Source organism: Poeciliopsis prolifica, unplaced genomic scaffold (genome assembly GCF_027474105.1).
Source record: "Poeciliopsis prolifica strain line A6 unplaced genomic scaffold, Auburn_PproV2 SCAFFOLD007, whole genome shotgun sequence".
Classification (NCBI taxonomy): Eukaryota; Metazoa; Chordata; class Actinopteri; order Cyprinodontiformes; family Poeciliidae; genus Poeciliopsis; species Poeciliopsis prolifica.
In genome coordinates, this window is record NW_026562382.1 from 2293166 (window position 1) to 2311098 (window position 17933).

At 39.5% G+C, this 17933-nt stretch overlaps 1 protein-coding gene and 1 long non-coding RNA gene across 2 annotated transcripts; both read right to left on the minus strand.

Annotated features, from left to right (window-relative positions):
* Positions 1-587: 587 nt before the first annotated feature.
* On the minus strand, positions 588-8736 carry arl5a (ADP-ribosylation factor-like 5A). The gene is made up of 6 exons (XM_055032362.1): positions 8385-8736; positions 4605-4665; positions 4321-4468; positions 2652-2735; positions 1326-1477; positions 588-1244 (listed from the first exon to the last, which is right to left on the minus strand). Exons 1-6 carry the CDS (start codon positions 8428-8430, stop codon positions 1196-1198), a joined length of 540 nt encoding a protein of 179 aa, XP_054888337.1. The 5' UTR covers positions 8431-8736; the 3' UTR covers positions 588-1195.
* Positions 8737-8845: 109 nt separating this feature from the next.
* Positions 8846-17403, minus strand: LOC129361487 (uncharacterized). Its single transcript, XR_008606149.1, has 3 exons — positions 17218-17403; positions 13476-15073; positions 8846-13160 (listed from the first exon to the last, which is right to left on the minus strand). It is a non-coding gene; the product is annotated as an uncharacterized LOC129361487 (long non-coding RNA).
* Between the last annotated feature and the right edge of the window lie 530 nt (positions 17404-17933).

A 17933-nucleotide genomic window follows, 5' to 3' on the forward strand; every position in this document is an offset into this window, starting at 1 on the left:
AATTGTCTGATAATTTTTCACACCTCAATTTAGGATAGTGATCCACACAAACACACCTCACATCCAATTAGTAGTAGAAGTTTATACAGTCAGATTTAGCCTAAAAATAAGTCTAATAATTGTGCAACAATATGTTACCAATTATATGGTTAAAAAAAAGGAAACAAATCACAGGTTGAAATTTTTTTTTAAATCTTAATGAGATTTTAATGAAATAAAAGTTGAATTTCTTCGATGTCTTGACCAGAGGTACTGTCCAATCGATACGTTTTTCATGTCCGGTAGTTTATTAGTGCATTTCAAAGCTAATGCTAATCTCTTCATCCCTTGTTGTGTGTTCTCATTCTGACCTGATCTCTCCTTCTCCTCCTCATGCACGGCTCACTCCACTCTACTTCTCTGGTTCCTCATCACTCCCTAAAAAGAGTCAGGAAACATGAGCTCAGGCGACACAGTCTGCCCCTTAAAGGACTTTAAAAGAAAAGCATAAACCCGCAATTAATACAGCAAGATTAGATGTGAAAAAATCTTAAGTCTTAAGAAACAGTTTGGCCTAAAAAAAACAAAAACAAAAAAAAGTTCACCCAAAGAGATAAAAACACTTTATTTTAGTGAATTTTTATAGGGACTGAAGGTAAGAGGGCATATAGTTTTACCCTCAATCAAGCATATTTCAGTCACCGTTGACCATCATCACTTGAACAGTTTGCTGCAGGCACCAAGTTAAAGGAGAATACTGGACTGTAACACACAGGGGGGGCAATGAAAACCACCACAGCCAGTTTGGAAATACTGCAAGGCCACTGTGGGCTAGACTCACACACAGCCGAAAAAGAAGAAGAAGTCCACGAACAGCTGCAAGTCAAACACTTTGTTGACTTTTTTGTTTGTTTCTGAGAAGAAAAACCGTGCAGAAATTTCACCTTAAATATTCTGTTTCTCTGTGTCCCTCTGGAAAAAAAAAAAAAAAAAGTTTCTTTCCTTGATCCGAGTTGAATGTCTTTAGGCAAATAAATTATTACAGGAAAAAGTACAAGATCCCGCCAGCTGTCTGTCCATGTCAGCTTCAAAGCAAATGAGTTTGAGGAGAAGGCCGTCCCACCGACCGACCTCGCCGCATCCTTTAGTCTGGAGGCAGAAAAAAATAAAAATAATAGAACGGGCACACTAGTCAACAAATTCACCAGGGTCGTCATCATCTCACACGGAGCCGCGACATCATCCACTCAAGACCTTGACACAACCTGGAGACAAACAAGTGTTAGGATAACCTTGGAAGCACAGCAACAGATATTTTTACAGAGTGCAGATGATGTTGTTCTCACCCCTCCCCTGTGAGGGCGCAACAGGCCTGGATGTGCCACTGGTGGTCTTTGACGGAGGTAAGTTGGAGGCTCTGGGAGATTTCAGCCACAGTCATGCAGCCTTTCACGTCTTGCTTGTTCGCAAATATCAACAGACCTGCTTTTCGTAGATCCTGTGAAAGTAAAGGAATGATGTCTCACTCTTTTTTTCTTTAAATCACCCAAAAGCTAAAGAACAAACATGCCTCAATAATTCAAAACTAGTAGAAAGGAATCGTGTTCTTATGTTGTCTTTCTAGCAAAGCACAAATTAAACAACTTTCAGATGTTGAAACCACAAAGTAACTTCCTTACTTTGTGTTTCGCTATTTAGTTCCAATACCAAACACAAGACGTGTAAGAAGCTTTTTAACCAAATTTGTATTTATAAGCACAAATAAAGCTAAATTAAAACTAATCACAAGGTGCATGCACATACATAAAACATAAATTAAAGACTTAAACATTTCAATTTGAACACAGGAGCTCAAACTCCACAAGATGAAAATTTGGACTGATGTCAGATATTAATACAGCTATTATGGCCGATAATTGATATTTACCAATGCCATATGCATTTCCCTATACTTTGTGAACACTGTAAAAGTGCCTTCACTCCCTACATTACATTATTCAATCGGGAACAAGATGGAAATAAATAATTGGTCCAGTTTTCGTTATCGGGCCGACACCGATACTTTCAACTGTACCTCAGTTGTAGGCAGTAAAAGCCCGAAAACGTTGCAAGAAAGTATTTCTTCAAGCTTTCAAACAACTAAACTTATGTTCCTAAGGCAAGCATTTTATGCCCTTCTAAACAAGATATTCAGAAATTAAAGTAAGAAAATAACTAAAAAGAGTCAGCAAAAAATTTAAACAAAAACAAAAACATGACAACATATAAAAGTAACACAGAAGAACATCATCTTTGGTGCTTTATGAAGTACAATAACAGACTGCAAAGACTTGAGCTGATGAGACGGTTCTCACTCTGCAACCAGATCAGATCTGCTGTGTGTGAATCACCAACAGTGAGTTGGCTCAAATTATAAAGAAAACTGGAACTGCTACAAAAGCTTCAATCAAAGATTAGGAACAAAAAAATAAATACATCGGTGAATGTTTTTCCCACCCACGGTGGCTGCATCACGTAACATAAGCTCACAATAACAAAGGTGATGGAATCATATAAGGCGTTAACAATGAAATCATTGATTTCACACACCCACGTGTGTGTGTGCATGAAGCATCTTCAGTGGAAACACATCTAAGCCTACTGATTTATAAACGTACATGAATATTACTCACTTCGTGTGCTAGCATCCTGTAGAGCTCTTCTTTGGTCACAGAGATTCTCTCTCTGTCTGTGCTGTCAACCACAACAATGACAAACTGGACATAAAGGAGAGACAAACAGTCTGTTAATAACACAACTCACCAGCTTACATTGTCAAGAACAGAGACGCCACATAATCAGTCACACTCTCACTATACTTATCAACCACAGACATTCGCAGTTATTTAGAAGTTGGTGTGAGAAACCCACACACGCATCCTTTCCACAAATAAAAAGTATTCTCACTGTTATTTCAACTATTTTTTTTTTAATTGTAGATTTTGTAAACGCAGGGTATGTTCTGTCCTGCTCAGTCGAGTTCACAGTACATAATCTGGGTGTCTCAAAAATAGTCTAAAAATAAAATGTGTCATCTTGTTAATGTTTATGCATAAGATAAATTTTAATTTGGACGTTGGAGAATCCAAATAATACCTCGTAATCATGGTTTCTACAATATTACATAAAAAGCTGCCTTTAAAGTCCAGATGGTGTTTTCAAAATGAAATTTCCAGCACTCTTCATGACGTTTTCCACATTTGAATACATGATGTTTACAACAGGATATACATGTTAGGGTCTAACTCTCCCGTCTGACCGAGAGCTACTTTTTTGATGTTCCTGTCTTGGAGAGCACACTAAATCTGTACTAATCTACAGCACAGACAGGTTACTTTAGAAATTTTTCATACATTTTGTTTGTAAAAAAAAAAGAAAGAAAGAAAGAAAAAGGTAAGGTTTTCTAGTTTAACTGCTGCAAGTCCAGATTAAAGCACAGATATAAAGATGTCAGACAGAAAGAAGAATTGTTAGCAATTTAAGTTTCTGCCGCAGAAACTTAATGCAGAAAATGTAAATACACAGATTTTTTTAGATTATTGTTTTCCATTAATTTGTGGAAGTATTTCTTCGGGAAAGCTTTTTCTCAACTTGCAGTGGAAATCTAGATTTATGGATTACTTTTAAATTTTGTTTGTGCAAAAAGAAGCGGCGGGTTGTCGTTGTACTGAAGGACACATTGAGAACCAAATTCGGTACTTGCATGTCTCCTCGCTTTGACACAGCCGATTGCATCCCTAGAAAGTTTACTTGCTGCATAGCTCTGCAGATCACAGCGGAAGAAACATTCACGTGATTCAGGTGTGTGGAATCTGGGCAGTATTGATCTTTCAGGACATATTTTCTCTCAGCTGACTTGACATGCATTTACATTATTCACCTGATGTCAGAAACTGTTATCACAAGTAATTTTCCAGCAAGATATAGAGGCTTATTTAAAATACATAATTACTTAAAAGTACTTGTGTTATTGGCAGATTATTTCACTTGTAATAATAAAATTTGGAACTATTACTTTTTTATCAATATTAATACTGAAAACTTACTTTTTAGTTAGTCTTATTTCAAGTGTACTAAGATATTTGCACTAGAAACTAGATGAAAATTACTTGGTAAGATTTGTATAATTGCAGTGCACATACAGAGTTCAGGTGGAGTTTAGAAAAGTTAAGGAGATACAAAATGCAGTTTCCAGATCTTTTTGTTTATTATCTGAAAGGTAATAAACAAAAACTTCACATTAATGTCATATTAAAATTATGTAATAGCAGTGAGATGAAAGCAGCTGGGAACAACAACCACCTCCGTGTTGGTGTAGTATGTATTCCAGGACGACCTCAGAGATTCCTGGCCTCCGATGTCCCACATCAGAAAATGGGTGTTGTTGACCACAATTTCCTCCACGTTGCTTCCAATTGTAGGAGAAGTGTGCACCACCTCGTTCATAGAGCTGCAGTATGACCGAAAGAATAACAGTTATTGAACACGAATACCAAACTGTCACATTTCAACAAATAAGCTTTGTGTTTACTGAGAAAAAGCATGCATATTTAGTGACTTTCATTGTAGTTTATGGGGCTACTTACAACTGGTAAAGAATGGTAGTCTTGCCTGCATTGTCCAGGCCAACAATAATGACTTTGTGCTCTGAAAAGCAGAAAGGCAACATATCAAAGAATGTGCAAACAACCATGAATTCATAATGTGGGTTTAGTGGCTTGGCATTGGCCGCGTGTCTCTTACATAAACTCAGCGAATGCACGCTGTGTTTTCTGACGTGGAAGCATACTTCCGTTTCCTGCATGAGGTTTTAGGAATAACTAGTTTTGTCACCGGGAGGCTGAGGTTTTGAAAACTGCAAACTCTTTTCAAAGTCAGATCAATCAGAGCAAAACTGCTCACACACACACACACACACACACACACACACACACACACACACACACACACACACACACACACACACACACACACACACACACACACACACACCCACACACACAGGTGCAATTATGGTGAAAGGTCCAAAGAACAAGTTTCTAGCTAAAAAACAAAAAGAGAAACAAGAATTGGAAACGGAAAGATGTCTCCGTCGATTAAGTAACATCTCTTATGGCATAAATAACAATAATGATAAAAAAAGTTCCTACATTTAGATCCTGTGACAAGACAAAGAAAGAGGAACAAAAACCAGTCGGTTTTGTTCTTGACTGTCAATTGAGGAGAAACTGGAACGTGACCAGAAAAGATAAAAGTCCCCATTAAACTATGATGTTCACTTTCTTCACTTTCTGAAGAAAGTGTGCAGTGATATCTCTGAACTATTAGGCTGATTAAGTCACATTCAAAAGCAGGTGGTATAGATTTCTGTGATCTTCTCTTGATATTTGGGTATTTTTAGTACATCAACACAGAATTGAACTTAAAAAGGCAACAGTGAAACCTGTAAAAAAAAAAAAGTACATTTTCAGGAGCATTTTACTACAGTGGATTATAGGTAATTTGATTGAATTTCCATTCCAAGTAATATCTACACATTTCCTTGCTGATCTACTCAACGGTGTTTCCACAGCTCACCAACTTAGGTGGTTAAATTCACACTTTCAGCTTTCTTGCATTTGCAATAATTTTTTGTTCTATCTGTCCTTTTTCTTGATTTGGTCATTTTTCTGTGCGTTTCTAAAATGTCTGTTTGTTTTTAACCTTTAAGAGACCCTGATTCAATCAAATTGGCTCCATGAAGATTGACAGATTTACTCTGCTGAACACAACCTTTGTGAGCAAGTCAAAATGAAATTATAATGTTTAGGCAATGTTCAATGGCGCTACAATGGTTCTCTCATTCATTCAGATGTTACTTTGACAGCTGTCTCAACAGATTGTATGACTGATCTTTTTTTATGATTTAGAAGATTTTTAAAGAACACACTACAGTCGAACTTCTGTTGGACGTCCTGGACAAACTACCTGATTCACTAAGACTCACTAACTTAAAGGACCTGCAGCTAAATGTTTGCTATCGGACGCAATGGAAGTTTTGCAGGGACCTAAGTCTTTACAAGCAGAATATAAAGACATGTTTAAACTGTTTGTATGAGTGGAAAGTTTATGCAGGATGACATTCAGGGTTTCAACTAGAATGAAAAACTTAAGTTACAAAAATATGAAGGTGTATGAGCAGGCATCATAATTTGGAAATAGGCAGGAGCAGCGTTGGCACAGTTCAATGCATCAATTATAAGCCTAGCTTAAGCAGTTTGTCACTGCGGTGTATATATATATTAAAAACCTATTTAAAATAAACTTAGCCTGGTGGGGAGACAATTATAGCCTGGTGGGCCACCAGGCTTGTAATACACTGGGATTAGCCCTGATATTGTTTTCTAAGCGAACTAATACCGATTCAAAAAGTTTTACCTCTACTGCTTTTACTAATTCAGGTATGAAAAAGTCTAAAAACTACGACATAAATCTGTTTCGTGAACTCACAAAATTAAAACGACTCACTTGTCATCTTAAGTTTCCATTTGATGCAGTCATATCAAGATGCAAACTCTACTTGCCACAGTAAAAATGAGCTAAATTTCACTAAATCTGATTTGTTCAGCCTCCTTGTTCAAATGCGATCCTCATGCCTTTTTACATCTCTTTGTAAAAGAAACGAAGCATCACTTGTCAAGCTAACAGCATCTCATTTGCTGCCAATGTAATTAATACAGGTTGCCGAATATAATTTCAGTTCAAGTAAATCAGCACTGGATGTTTTAACCCTCTCAGGCTCAAATTACTTGCAAAGACTAGCTAAGTAGCATTTAGCTGTTGCAAATCTGCAACATCTGCCTGGAGAGGGTTAATACAAAGACCCATTTACGCCCCCTTTACAGTCACTCAGAAAAATGAAGCTACAGAGGCTTGAAAAACAACTCTATGGGGAAGCTTATTTCAGAAAACCTGTAACTTTGATCAACAAAAGGCGTTTGGCTCAGACGAGGTTGTGCGTGCAGCTCACTGCAAAAGTGCCAGCAAAAGTGCAACTGAAACAGAGACAGCAAAGAGTAAGAAAGGTCACGCAGGTGTGAAATTCAGCTGCTTGCAAACCGTTTGTGCAAAGAAACTGTCGATATCTTTATATGTGGGCTACATGGGGAGGATGTGAAGTTAACTGTAGAAATGATGAAGCTATAACATTTTCAAACTCCTTTTCCGTACTCACACAGACTTGAAAAGATATTTTAATTTCAAAAAACACTCCCCTTCCTGTTGTTTTTTTACTGACTCAAATCTTTAATTGTTCGAACTAACCAAATACCACATGGCAAACTTCATAAACACTGTTAATACAATGTAAAGACACATTTTCGCCAGGATGTTTTTATTAAGCTTAGTCGAAATTAATTTCAGTCCCTTTAAACCAGATACGATGATATCTGGTACTAAGGCAGGGGCAGTCATTGTAGAGCAAACATTTAAGGGCTGCAGGCAACACAAATTCAGCAATGAAAGATTTAAATAGACCCTGATCTGCACAAAATACAGAAAAGCTAAGAGATTATAAAGCAACGGCATTTTAGTTGACATAAACTAATGCATTCAACAGAGTTAGCTTCTAACTAACGTGTTCTGAGAATGGCAGGACAGAGAGGGTCAAAAACAGTAGATAAATAGTAATCTGCGTTAATAACATCATAGTGATAAGGTGATGAGCGAACAGTGGCAGAGTAAAGTCAATGTGATTCACCCATTGATCTGCACCAGGTGATTACTGGTGTCCACTGTGGACCAGGTGATTACTGGTGTCCACTGTGGACCAGGTGATTACTGGTGTCCACTGTGGACCAGGTGATTACTGGTGTCCACTGTGGACCAGGTGATTACTGGTGTCCACTGTGGACCAGGTGGTGTCCACTGTGGACCAGGTGATTACTGGTGTCCACTGTGGACCAGGTGATTACTGGTGTCCACTGTGGACTGCTCTGTTTCTGCCCTCATAGCGCCTGTGCCATCGGCTCACGTTACCGGGTCTGTCTTAAAGACCTGTTTACCGATCCGAGCTCTGAAGACTTGGTTTCACTTCCCTCCGCTTCCAAAGGCTGCGGGCATAAATAATCCAGCGACCAGCTAATAAACACTGAGCTAGTGGGGAACGCTGCTACTCAACAAATAAAAGCAAAGCAGCGGCTCTAAATGAGGGTGATTTTCCCGCACACGGACACTTTTATGGTCACGACAGAAACATTTCCACACTGTCACGCACGCAGAGCTGGCTCCCTGGTTGCTGTGTGGGATCGGACCAGTGGGCCTTCCACTACCACAGAGGCCAATTAGCTTCCACGGCTTCACATCCTCTCCCCACCGGGGTCTCTTACCTTGGTGATTGAAAAGCCTCCACAGCTTCGTGAAGAGTATCCCCATGGCTAACGGTGAAGTTTGCTCGGTGCCAGCTTTGGAAATATCGGCTGCCGCTTAGCTAGCTAGCATTGATATGTATTGCTATCAACTTGACTTAGCTAGCCAGCCTGGTAACTACGCCGACAAAACAGCTGCAAAAGCGTTCAACTACAACCTCCATGCTGGCATCGCCTGATATTACTTCAGAAGTTCCTTTCCAGAAGACATGATATGGAAATATGACGGCTAGGAACGAGAGAACCGAGACAAAAGTGGCAACCAGTGTGGCTAAGTGGTTGATATCAGCTGGCTGTTGTGTTGTAAAGTGCGCTGAGCTGTCAAGTTGGCGCATGCGCACTATCACTCCCAGTAATATAAAATACTGATATAATATAATATAAGATTAATATAATATAATATAATTTAAAAAAAACTACCATCCATACAACAGTGCAGTTTATTTCAATACAGTTGTAAAATGACAATTCGCACATACATTCTAATCTCTCTCACTAGTTTTCATATTTTTATGTTGGTGCTAAAGATTTTGTTGTCTGGAAATAACAACAATAAAAACAACACTCATTTATGACCCATTGAATTAAAATAACTGTTGCATGTCATAGTACAGGGTAGAAGAGTGTATCACTGTAAGATTATGCTCAGTTTTTTCCATGTTTATTGGAGGTGCACATTTAAATAAATAAATGCCAGAAAACCCACAACATTTAGCAAAAAGCAGCAATCGAACAGAAGTGAAATTAATAATAAAGATAGTTACATGTAACTGTTAGCACTGGCCAGCAAAAGCTCTAATGCAGGGTCGCTCAAACTTTTTGAGACCAAGATCTACTTTTTCTCTCACCAGCCGTCTGAGATCTACCTCATGGCATGAAGACATACAAATTATAAATTAAACCCTATTGACTAATTTTCTATGCAAATATACTGTACATCAGTTATATCAGAAATGATAGAAAACCTAATGCAGTTTCTTCCTCACTGGGAGCAGGTTACTGGTTTCTCAGTCAGAAGCTGGTTGCAAACCTGAGGCCAGCAGGTGTCAGTCAGTTATGGTATTATCTGAAATTTGGTTTGATGACGTCACTATGCGAAACTGCAGACTGACAGGAGGAAGAAAAGAGCTCTGCAGAGGTAAAGGCAAATCTTCTGAACTTGGGATATAATTAATGTAATTTGACACAATTATTGTGGTAGAAGCCATTTGTTTGTTAAAATTTAATCAAATATATGTGTCCTATATGACGTTTGTTGTGACGTTTACTGCAAACGAACGAGGTAATTAGTCCAAGTCTGTCGTTTATTGAACGTTCAGAAACTCCAGCGGCTGTGACCGGTAGATCGCGATCTGTATCGAGCACCATTAGAGTCTAATGGGTCTAGAAAAGTCCTTCCTTTATTCTTTAGTTTTCCATTTTTATCCAAGAATTTCTAATGGAAGTTAAAATAATGTAAAAAGTTTCACCTGAAAACAAAGAAGACGGTCAGGATCAGCTTCTGCCCGGTGAACATTTTACAATTATTATAAAACCTTTAAAAAAAGAAATCTTGATCTGAGTTATATGCAGTCCCTTGAATCAAACCAATGGAATGTCATCAGATTTACAAAAAGTTGAGTTTTAGGTTTCCCTCCTGTCATTTTTGACAATATTTACACATGGAAGCCCTCAGTGTGTCACAAACTAAAAATCCACTCTTGTATTTTCATAATCATGCCTTACTAAGCTCAGACACAAAATAAAACAAACTAAATGCACATCATTCCACGACAGCTACAGTGCCTTACAAAAGCATTCATGTTACCGTCTCACTCTTTAAAGCTTTACAAGTAGATGCTGTGTGGAAACCCAACATAAAGTACCAGATCATTGGAAAGGAAAGCAGAATGATACATGTGTTTACATTTCAGTTTTGATTGCAGCTTATAATGTGTAAGATGAATGTACAAGATCAGGAGGCTGACATTTTTGGCTGTTGAAGCTCAGTGAGATTACATGGAAAAAATCTCAGCTGGATTTAGACGCAGACTTTGACAGGACCATTTTAACACTAGACACCTAGCACACCTTCTGCATACTGCAATAGTTCTCTTTTTCCCCCAGTCCTGTATCACCACAGGTATATACCGCCACCACCATGTGAATACTCTTGAAAGGCACTGTATATGAAGTAATACACCCAAAATTATCCAGACGGGTAAGACAACAAAACGCTACACTTCCACCCTTCGTTTAAAACATAGTTCTTGTGCTACAGGTCCACCCTCGTATTCACGTCATAGCAAAGGCAGTAGTTTTATATTTATATTAGCTTATAGATGTCCATTTGGCAACGACAACCAAGGTCAAAAGGGGACATGAGGCTCTACACATACATAAGAGATAGTTCCAGTTCACATGACTGATTCATCATGACGCCTCAGCGGTTGTGTTCAGACGAGTATCAGTCCTGACTGAAGAAAATCATTGTAACCTATTTAGGTCACGTTAACAGAGAACAGCTGAAAAGTTACTGGGTTTATCAACGGCGGTAGAAATTTCACTCCAACTCCTCCCCTTGTTTCTATTTATATTTTCTTTGCACAAAATGTTGAATGAACATTCATGTTGTTTCCAATAATCATCTCCGATGTCAGCTGGCGCCGTGTCAGCTGTTTGGGATTCTCCTCCGTGTTTCCCCTCAGAAAGCAAGGAGGGGAATCCGTGCTTTCTGATTGGCTACCGGTCACAATCCACAGGCTGTGTTAATGCTCCCAGTTGGGGAAGACCTCTGATTTAGATGGGAGTGGCAACGATGATCCACTGTAACACACATCACAAGCGACAATCTTAGAACGTTGGATGTTCTAAGATTGACGTTGGGGGCAAAAAGTGGTGTAGTGTAAACTAATGCATCAGGCAGTCTATGTGCCCATCTTCTCTGATGATTACTGAAGGGCAATCTAGTATACAGACAGTTTACATTTCTAACTTTATTAGGTTTTTTTTGTTTTGTTTTCTCTACTTCTTCTCTTACACTCTCCTTTACTCCTTACCTTATAATCTTTCTCAAGGAATGTAGTTGCATTTTTGATTTGACTGTTATAAGGCAATGGTCTACTTGTGCACCTTCTTCCAAATGTTGGAGTTGATTTTGTGATGTAGATGCCTAGGACTATGTAAGTGATACTTTCTTGAGATAAAACTAAAAAAAAGTAGCAAAAAAGAAAACAACACCATAGTACAAAATAGCCCAAAGAGTGCTATATGAGCGCAAACAAAGTAATATTAACAACAGTGGTTCCCAAATATAGCTTTTTGGTGATAAAACTTATTTTCTGTTAATTTAGAAAATGTAATTAATTCATCCACAAAGAAACATATTATAACAAAGGACAGAAAAAAGAAAAAGACAAAAGAAAAAACATCATAGTATACAATAAGTCAGGGAGTGCCAAATATACCCAAATAAAATAATATTAAAAACAATGGCTTCCATATGTAGTGTTTAAGAATATAAAAAACATTTTGTGTATAATTAGAAAATGTAACACCTTCATTCACAAAGACCTTGACATAAAAACAAAGGACACAACAAATAAAAAGAAAAAGACCAAAGAAAAAACCACCATGATAGACAATAAGATAGGGAATGCCAAATAAACATAAATAAAATAATATTGACACCAATGGCTCCCATATGTTGCGTTTTAGGACAAAAAATACATTTTCTCTTTCCTCAAGAAAGATATCCGTTGTTGTAGAAAGATTTTGTGATGAAATTGTATTTTCTTCATCGATACTGTCACCAGATGTCGTCTTCTGTAGAACCAAGCTTGCATCTTCTGTCTTGACAGTCGATGCTTCAGGGAAAACTTCCCCAGCAGGGGAAGGATTGAAAGAAAGAGAATCGATGACAATGTTTCCAGACGAGCAAACTTCCCCAGACGGGGAAGGATCGAAACGAAGAGGATCAAATTCATCACTACTGCAAACCTCCCCAGGTGGGGAGGTTTGCTTCTCTGTCGAGGACAGATCAGAAAAAAAATGAATAAAAAAAGTCGTTAGCTAAGAAGGATCAAAAAGAAAAGAATCAAAATCATCATAACCTGTGAAGCAAGGTCACATCCTCAACTTGCTTCACAGTCGAGGATGGGTTGAAGAAAAAATCGTCAAAAAACATCGTACCCAGATGGAGTGTTCTTTTCCTGAGAGGTACCTTTTTCATCTTCTCTTCCATGAAATAGTTGATCACACAATTTCCTCATTCCGGTTGTAACAACATAACCGATTCCAAAACCAAGAGGAAGACACAAGCCGACTAGCATTTCCGCCATCGTGAAAATTCGTGTGCTGAAACAGTGCTGAGTTTTGAAGAGTTGGTTGGATATGAACTGGTGTTCTGAAGCACAAGCATTCATAACCTCAGGTGTTCTTTGATCATCACAGTAAGAGAAAAAGGCAGGAAGAAATTATATAGCCGATAATTGAAATGAGGTCGATAGTTTTAATTTATCGTGCGATTAATTGATTTATCGTTTATCGCGACACGCCTAAGTATCGGCTCACAGCCTCTGCCTGGAAGAGTCCTGGCTGTAGCCTCTGGGGGATCCGCGATTGTGGTGAGGCTTGTAAGAGTCTTGGTAGAGGTCTTGGTCGTCCTCCTCCATCGGCGGTGCCCGGGACAGGAACGTCCTCTTCCAGCGCTCCGCAGTAGCCGACGTTGGTTCTCACCGCAAATGTCACTGCTTTACTCTGTGACGTGAAAGGAAATAAAAGTTAATTATCGTCCAATTTTGTTCTCATTCCAAAGCCAGGAAGCTCATTTAACACAGAAATAAATCAGTTTGTAATAACCGCTATTGTTTGGACTTGTTTGGTTTGACTGAAACCGATTTGGCAGGAACACATTTATTTTTTTATTGAATTAAAATAGGACTGAAAATAATTGAATTCATCCAAAACATTTTAAATTAGAATTTTACATAAACTGAAGGCATAGAGGGGACACGTTCTCCATCTCTTCTTCTGAAACTGCAAAAGTCTGTAAAAATCCCCAGTGAAACTGACCTTTGCCCTCTCGAGCTGAACGGTGGCCTGCTGCTCCCTCTCCTGCCGGCCGCCCTCCTTCTCCTCCTCCAGGGACACATCTGAGTCAGACGGTCGGCTTGTGTGCACCATGTTCCAAATTATTATGCAAATGATGTTTTCCCCTGATTTTCCTAAATGGTCGATGCAAACCAGCCCGTGTAATAAAAGTCATCTCCTGTTACGAGTATAAATTGAATTTTACTGGACAAACCTCCCAATGATAACAGTATATCCTTCAAAAACAAAAATAAAAAAACTCAAAATCCACTGTTTATCTACTAAATTAAGCTTTTTTGTGAAAGGCAGCATATGTCTCATTCATGATTAGCTCTTTGACTTTTAGTTAATTGGAAGAGTTTGAAACCGGAGGGAGGGGCTGAGGAAGTGGACCCGGCTCTGTGCGTGGGAGCCGAGAACAGATAGAAAAAACTAAAAGTTCTGCCTTTATTTCTCACCGTCTTCATTGTAGAGCCTTTAAAACCACAAAATAAAATCGGAATATTTTCCTATATAAAACCTGGTGCTTTAAATGTTACATTTAAGTTATGATATTCCCCAGATATTTAATGTAATTTAAATAGCCCATAACTTGTATTGGGAGCCATTACAATACATCAATGTTTATGAGGAATTTTATTCAGAGCAGTTTCTCTAAGCATTTTAATTTCGAACCTTAAAAGTTTTCTGAAGGTGCAGAAGAGATTAGATCAGTCAGACTGAACAAAACTCGTATTGAAGCAACATTTGAATTTTAGCTTTACTTCTCAACAGGTTGCGTTACTCAGAAAAACACATTTGATGTGCATTACTAGTCATTTTTAGTCCTGCAACTTCAATGTGATTTCAAAACCTTCTGAACCACGTTTTGCGTCACATTTCACTCTGACTTTGCCGACGCCCCCAAAATTGGTCTTAAGGGACCTTCCTGTTTGCGGTCCGCCCCGATAACGAGACGGGATTTACGCCCTTGCTTGTGAGCGCTGGTCAGGGGACGAATCGCAGGCTTACGCACCACCGCGAGCCTTTCGAGGATCCGACACCTCGAGGTCCGCGGGACTCCGGAGGCACCAGCAGCTTCAAATAACTGCTTGCTGCTTTGCGAGGGCATTCTGGCAGCTGCTTTCTTAATCCGGCGAACTTGCCTGGCAGAGACCTTCCTCATCCTGCCTTTGTCTGCGCGAGCCCGTCTGTGCTCCGAGTCGGCCACAAACCTCTTCACGGTGCGATGATCGCGCTTAAGTCTTCGCGACACGTCCAGTGTTTTCATACCTTGCCCGAGGCATTGCACTATCTGACGCTTTTCGGCAGCAGAGAGATCCTTTCTCTTGCCCATGTTGCTTGAAACCTGTGGCCTGCTGAATAATGTGGAACAGCCTTAAGTAGTTCTCCTTGAATTGAGCTCACCAGACAAACTAGTTGTCTCGGATTGATCTGAGATTGATTTCAGTGATCCAAAGAGCCCTGAGACACAATATCATCCATGAGTTTAATTGAGAAAGAAAAAAATAATAATCTTTGCCAAACTTTAATCCAATTTGCATAATAATTTGGAACATGCTGTAGGAATCAGCCGAGCCCTGCAGAGCAAGCAGGGAAAGAAAGGACACCCACCTGTAACTGGAAGCAGTGAAAGGCAAAAAATAATAATAATCTCAATAGAAAACCAGCGTAGTAGCGCTATGGGAGTGATATAGATCAGCCTAGAGAAGGTAAGTATTTTGCAGCTGTGACTGAATCAAAAGCGTTCGACTGCAAATAGACGCCTGACCCGACAAGAACCAGTTAATGAAATGAGCGCAGAGACAGAGCAGTGAGTGGGAGTGTGAATGTGTTTGGACTGCTGATGTTTTTCATGACTGGTTTGTGTTATTTGTCCTGTGGGATCTAAAGAAGACGGATAGTAGATGATAAATCGTCTGGACTGAAAGATTCAGAAAGTTTTTCCCCCAGAACATGAAATCAGATCCATCAAGGGAAAAAATTTCTTCCTTTATAGAACAACTGTGAGGGTATAAATAGATTTTTAAAAGTTACTTCTGTGTGCGCTCCAATTACGCAGAGACCATCACTGGACAGACGTTCTCAGATTCACCTTCTTAAAGGGGCGGTATCATGTAATTTCCAGCACATAGCACCATTTTATACCACAATAAGGTACTTATGTTACCTTCAGTTATTATGAAAATGCCGAACATATCAAACACTACATAAAAGACATTTTACTTTGCAATTTGACCGCTTACAAAAACTGGCTTGTGTCTCTTCAAGAAGCTCACGTTCTTTCTGACACTCTGCCGTCAACATGTCATCACAACAATGCTCCTCCATTATGCCGTTTTTTTAGGAGCGCTGAACTGAGAAGCAGTGCTTAAGCTGAGCAGGTGTGGCGTTTCAGAAGGTGTTTGCTAATTGCTGCTGCCGCTAGTCTGAAGGAGCAGAGTGAGGGATTTGTAAGGGACTGCAGCTCCGAGGAGGAGCTTTGGGAAGCAGGCGCTGCTTTGTGAGAGAAAGACTTCAGGCACCAGAAACACTAACAAACCAAACTCAAGGATTTCTCCAACATGCATGAAAGAATCAAAGCAACACTTCAGGTATGTTTCTGATGAGAGAGTCACATTGTAACATCATAGAAAGCTAACGAAATAAATACATAAATTTTACACTTTAAGCTTCTTCTCAGATCAACTAGAACCAGAGTTCTAGTTGAGTGTTAGATGTTTAGTATTGTTTTGTATTAGTCCTGTTTCCGAGACTCATGTAAGAGACGCATCAATCCATTTGAGGACAGAGAGGGTGACCAGAGAAAAGCAAAAACAACCTTAAACAAGCCATGAGGATGAGGTTCTAAAATGCATTAAGGTTTGTGGCTGTAAGTCGTAAAGTCCAACATGAACTCTTCACTAGGAACTCTGGATTCTTCCCCTCTTTTCCTGTTCGTTAGCTGTTGTTGCTTCCCTGCCTCCTCGCAGAGGCACAAGAAAAGTTTTATTTCCCAAGAAATGTACTTAACAGCACCAAATCCTGCCTTTAGCCTCCTGGACTGGAATATATAAGGCAGCACCTTAAGCATACTTCAATAATTACCTCCACATCACTGCAACCAACACGTTGGGGTTGGCAGCTCCAGAAATCTTGGTACCTTTTGATTTTTGGCTTAAACATGACATCAAATACAGTCCAAAGTAAATGAGAAGTGTGGCTGTATATAAAATGTCTCTAAGGAACAGGTACAGTATGTACTGGGTGAGAATGGGCCACGCTCCCTCTGCAGGTGGGATTACAGAAGGAGTCTGAGCCTCGGCGGGATTCCCTCATCCTTTCCTTTGGAAGCTTCTTCCTGCCACTCTCAGACATAAGTGTAACCCATATCCCACATTTGCCTTTTTGTACTTTTAAAAATCGATAGCTATGCTTCTGTCTTTGGATCAAAAGGAATGCTAGAGTCAAACCAAATTTACCAAATGTTAGAAATTTCAGCGTTGACTTGAAAACACAGATGGGAGGAGAAGCTGTCATTCGGTTGAAAGCACAAAGTGGGAAAACTGGCACAGATAAACACACCCTGCTGCCTCCCATTCCCAAAGAAAGATGCAGCCTCTGTTCCCCTTTCAGTCTCATCCTCCTGTTTCTGCCAGGTCCAAACCACTCAGCGACAACATGAGAGCTTTATGTTTCGGCTTCTGTGCAGCAGATCGTCCCCCCTGACACCCAGTCCACTTACCGCCTCCGAGTCTTCGAAGCCATGACGGTAGAGGTTATCGTACATGGAGGACCGAGACTCCAGGAAAGCGAATCCCTAGCACGAAAGACCCGATCCGGAGAGGACGGATGAGGAGGAGAGGGGAGTCGAAGAGCGCAGCAGCAGCAGCTTCTTTCTCCACATGAAGGTAGACAGCGCTGAGTCCACGCCACAACAAAGAGGCAATGCGCATGCGCTGGCTGCTGGCGGCGCCGCAGCTGGGGAACAACAATCTGCTGGGGGGGAGAAAACATGGAGGTCGATCCCGGAGTCGCGAGTTCGAGTCCCACCAGTGGCAAAGTTTTGTTTCAGTAAAACAAATGTTTTGAATCTTGAAAACATTTTAAATGCTTTTTTTTGGTACAAATACTGTAGTGCTGTACACTAAAACACAACCCTTTTTATTTGTAAAACTTTATTGATGAATTGCTTAATTGATTTTGCTTCTTTTTTTAAAAAATTCTACTGATATATGATGTGTTCAGTTGTACTGCATACTCTGTACTTGACAGAATATTTTAATGTCCTTATTTTTTTTTCATTTTTCACAGCAAAACAATTTACAAACTAGAGTATTTTTTGAAGGTGTCTTTCCTGAAGTACTGTTTGAGTGAAAGTGAATGACATGTTAATGGTAAAAATATTACCAATAATTCAGAATTTGCAGCAGCCAATATTCACTCACAGTAAAAGACCAT

What these genes read in the sequence shown, in the direction of transcription:
- arl5a (XM_055032362.1), bottom strand. Translation starts at nt 8,430, where the DNA reads ATGGGGATACTCTTCACGAAGCTGTGGAGGCTTTTCAATCACCAAG. An exon ending in ACAGGATGCTAGCACACGAA is followed by an intron (nt 1,478 to 2,651) that starts GTGAGTAATATT and finishes TTACTTTCACAG; the next exon opens with GATCTACGAAAAGCAGGTCT. An exon ending in TGCGCCCTCACAGGGGAGGG is followed by an intron (nt 1,245 to 1,325) that starts GTGAGAACAACA and finishes GTTTGTCTCCAG; the next exon opens with GTTGTGTCAAGGTCTTGAGT.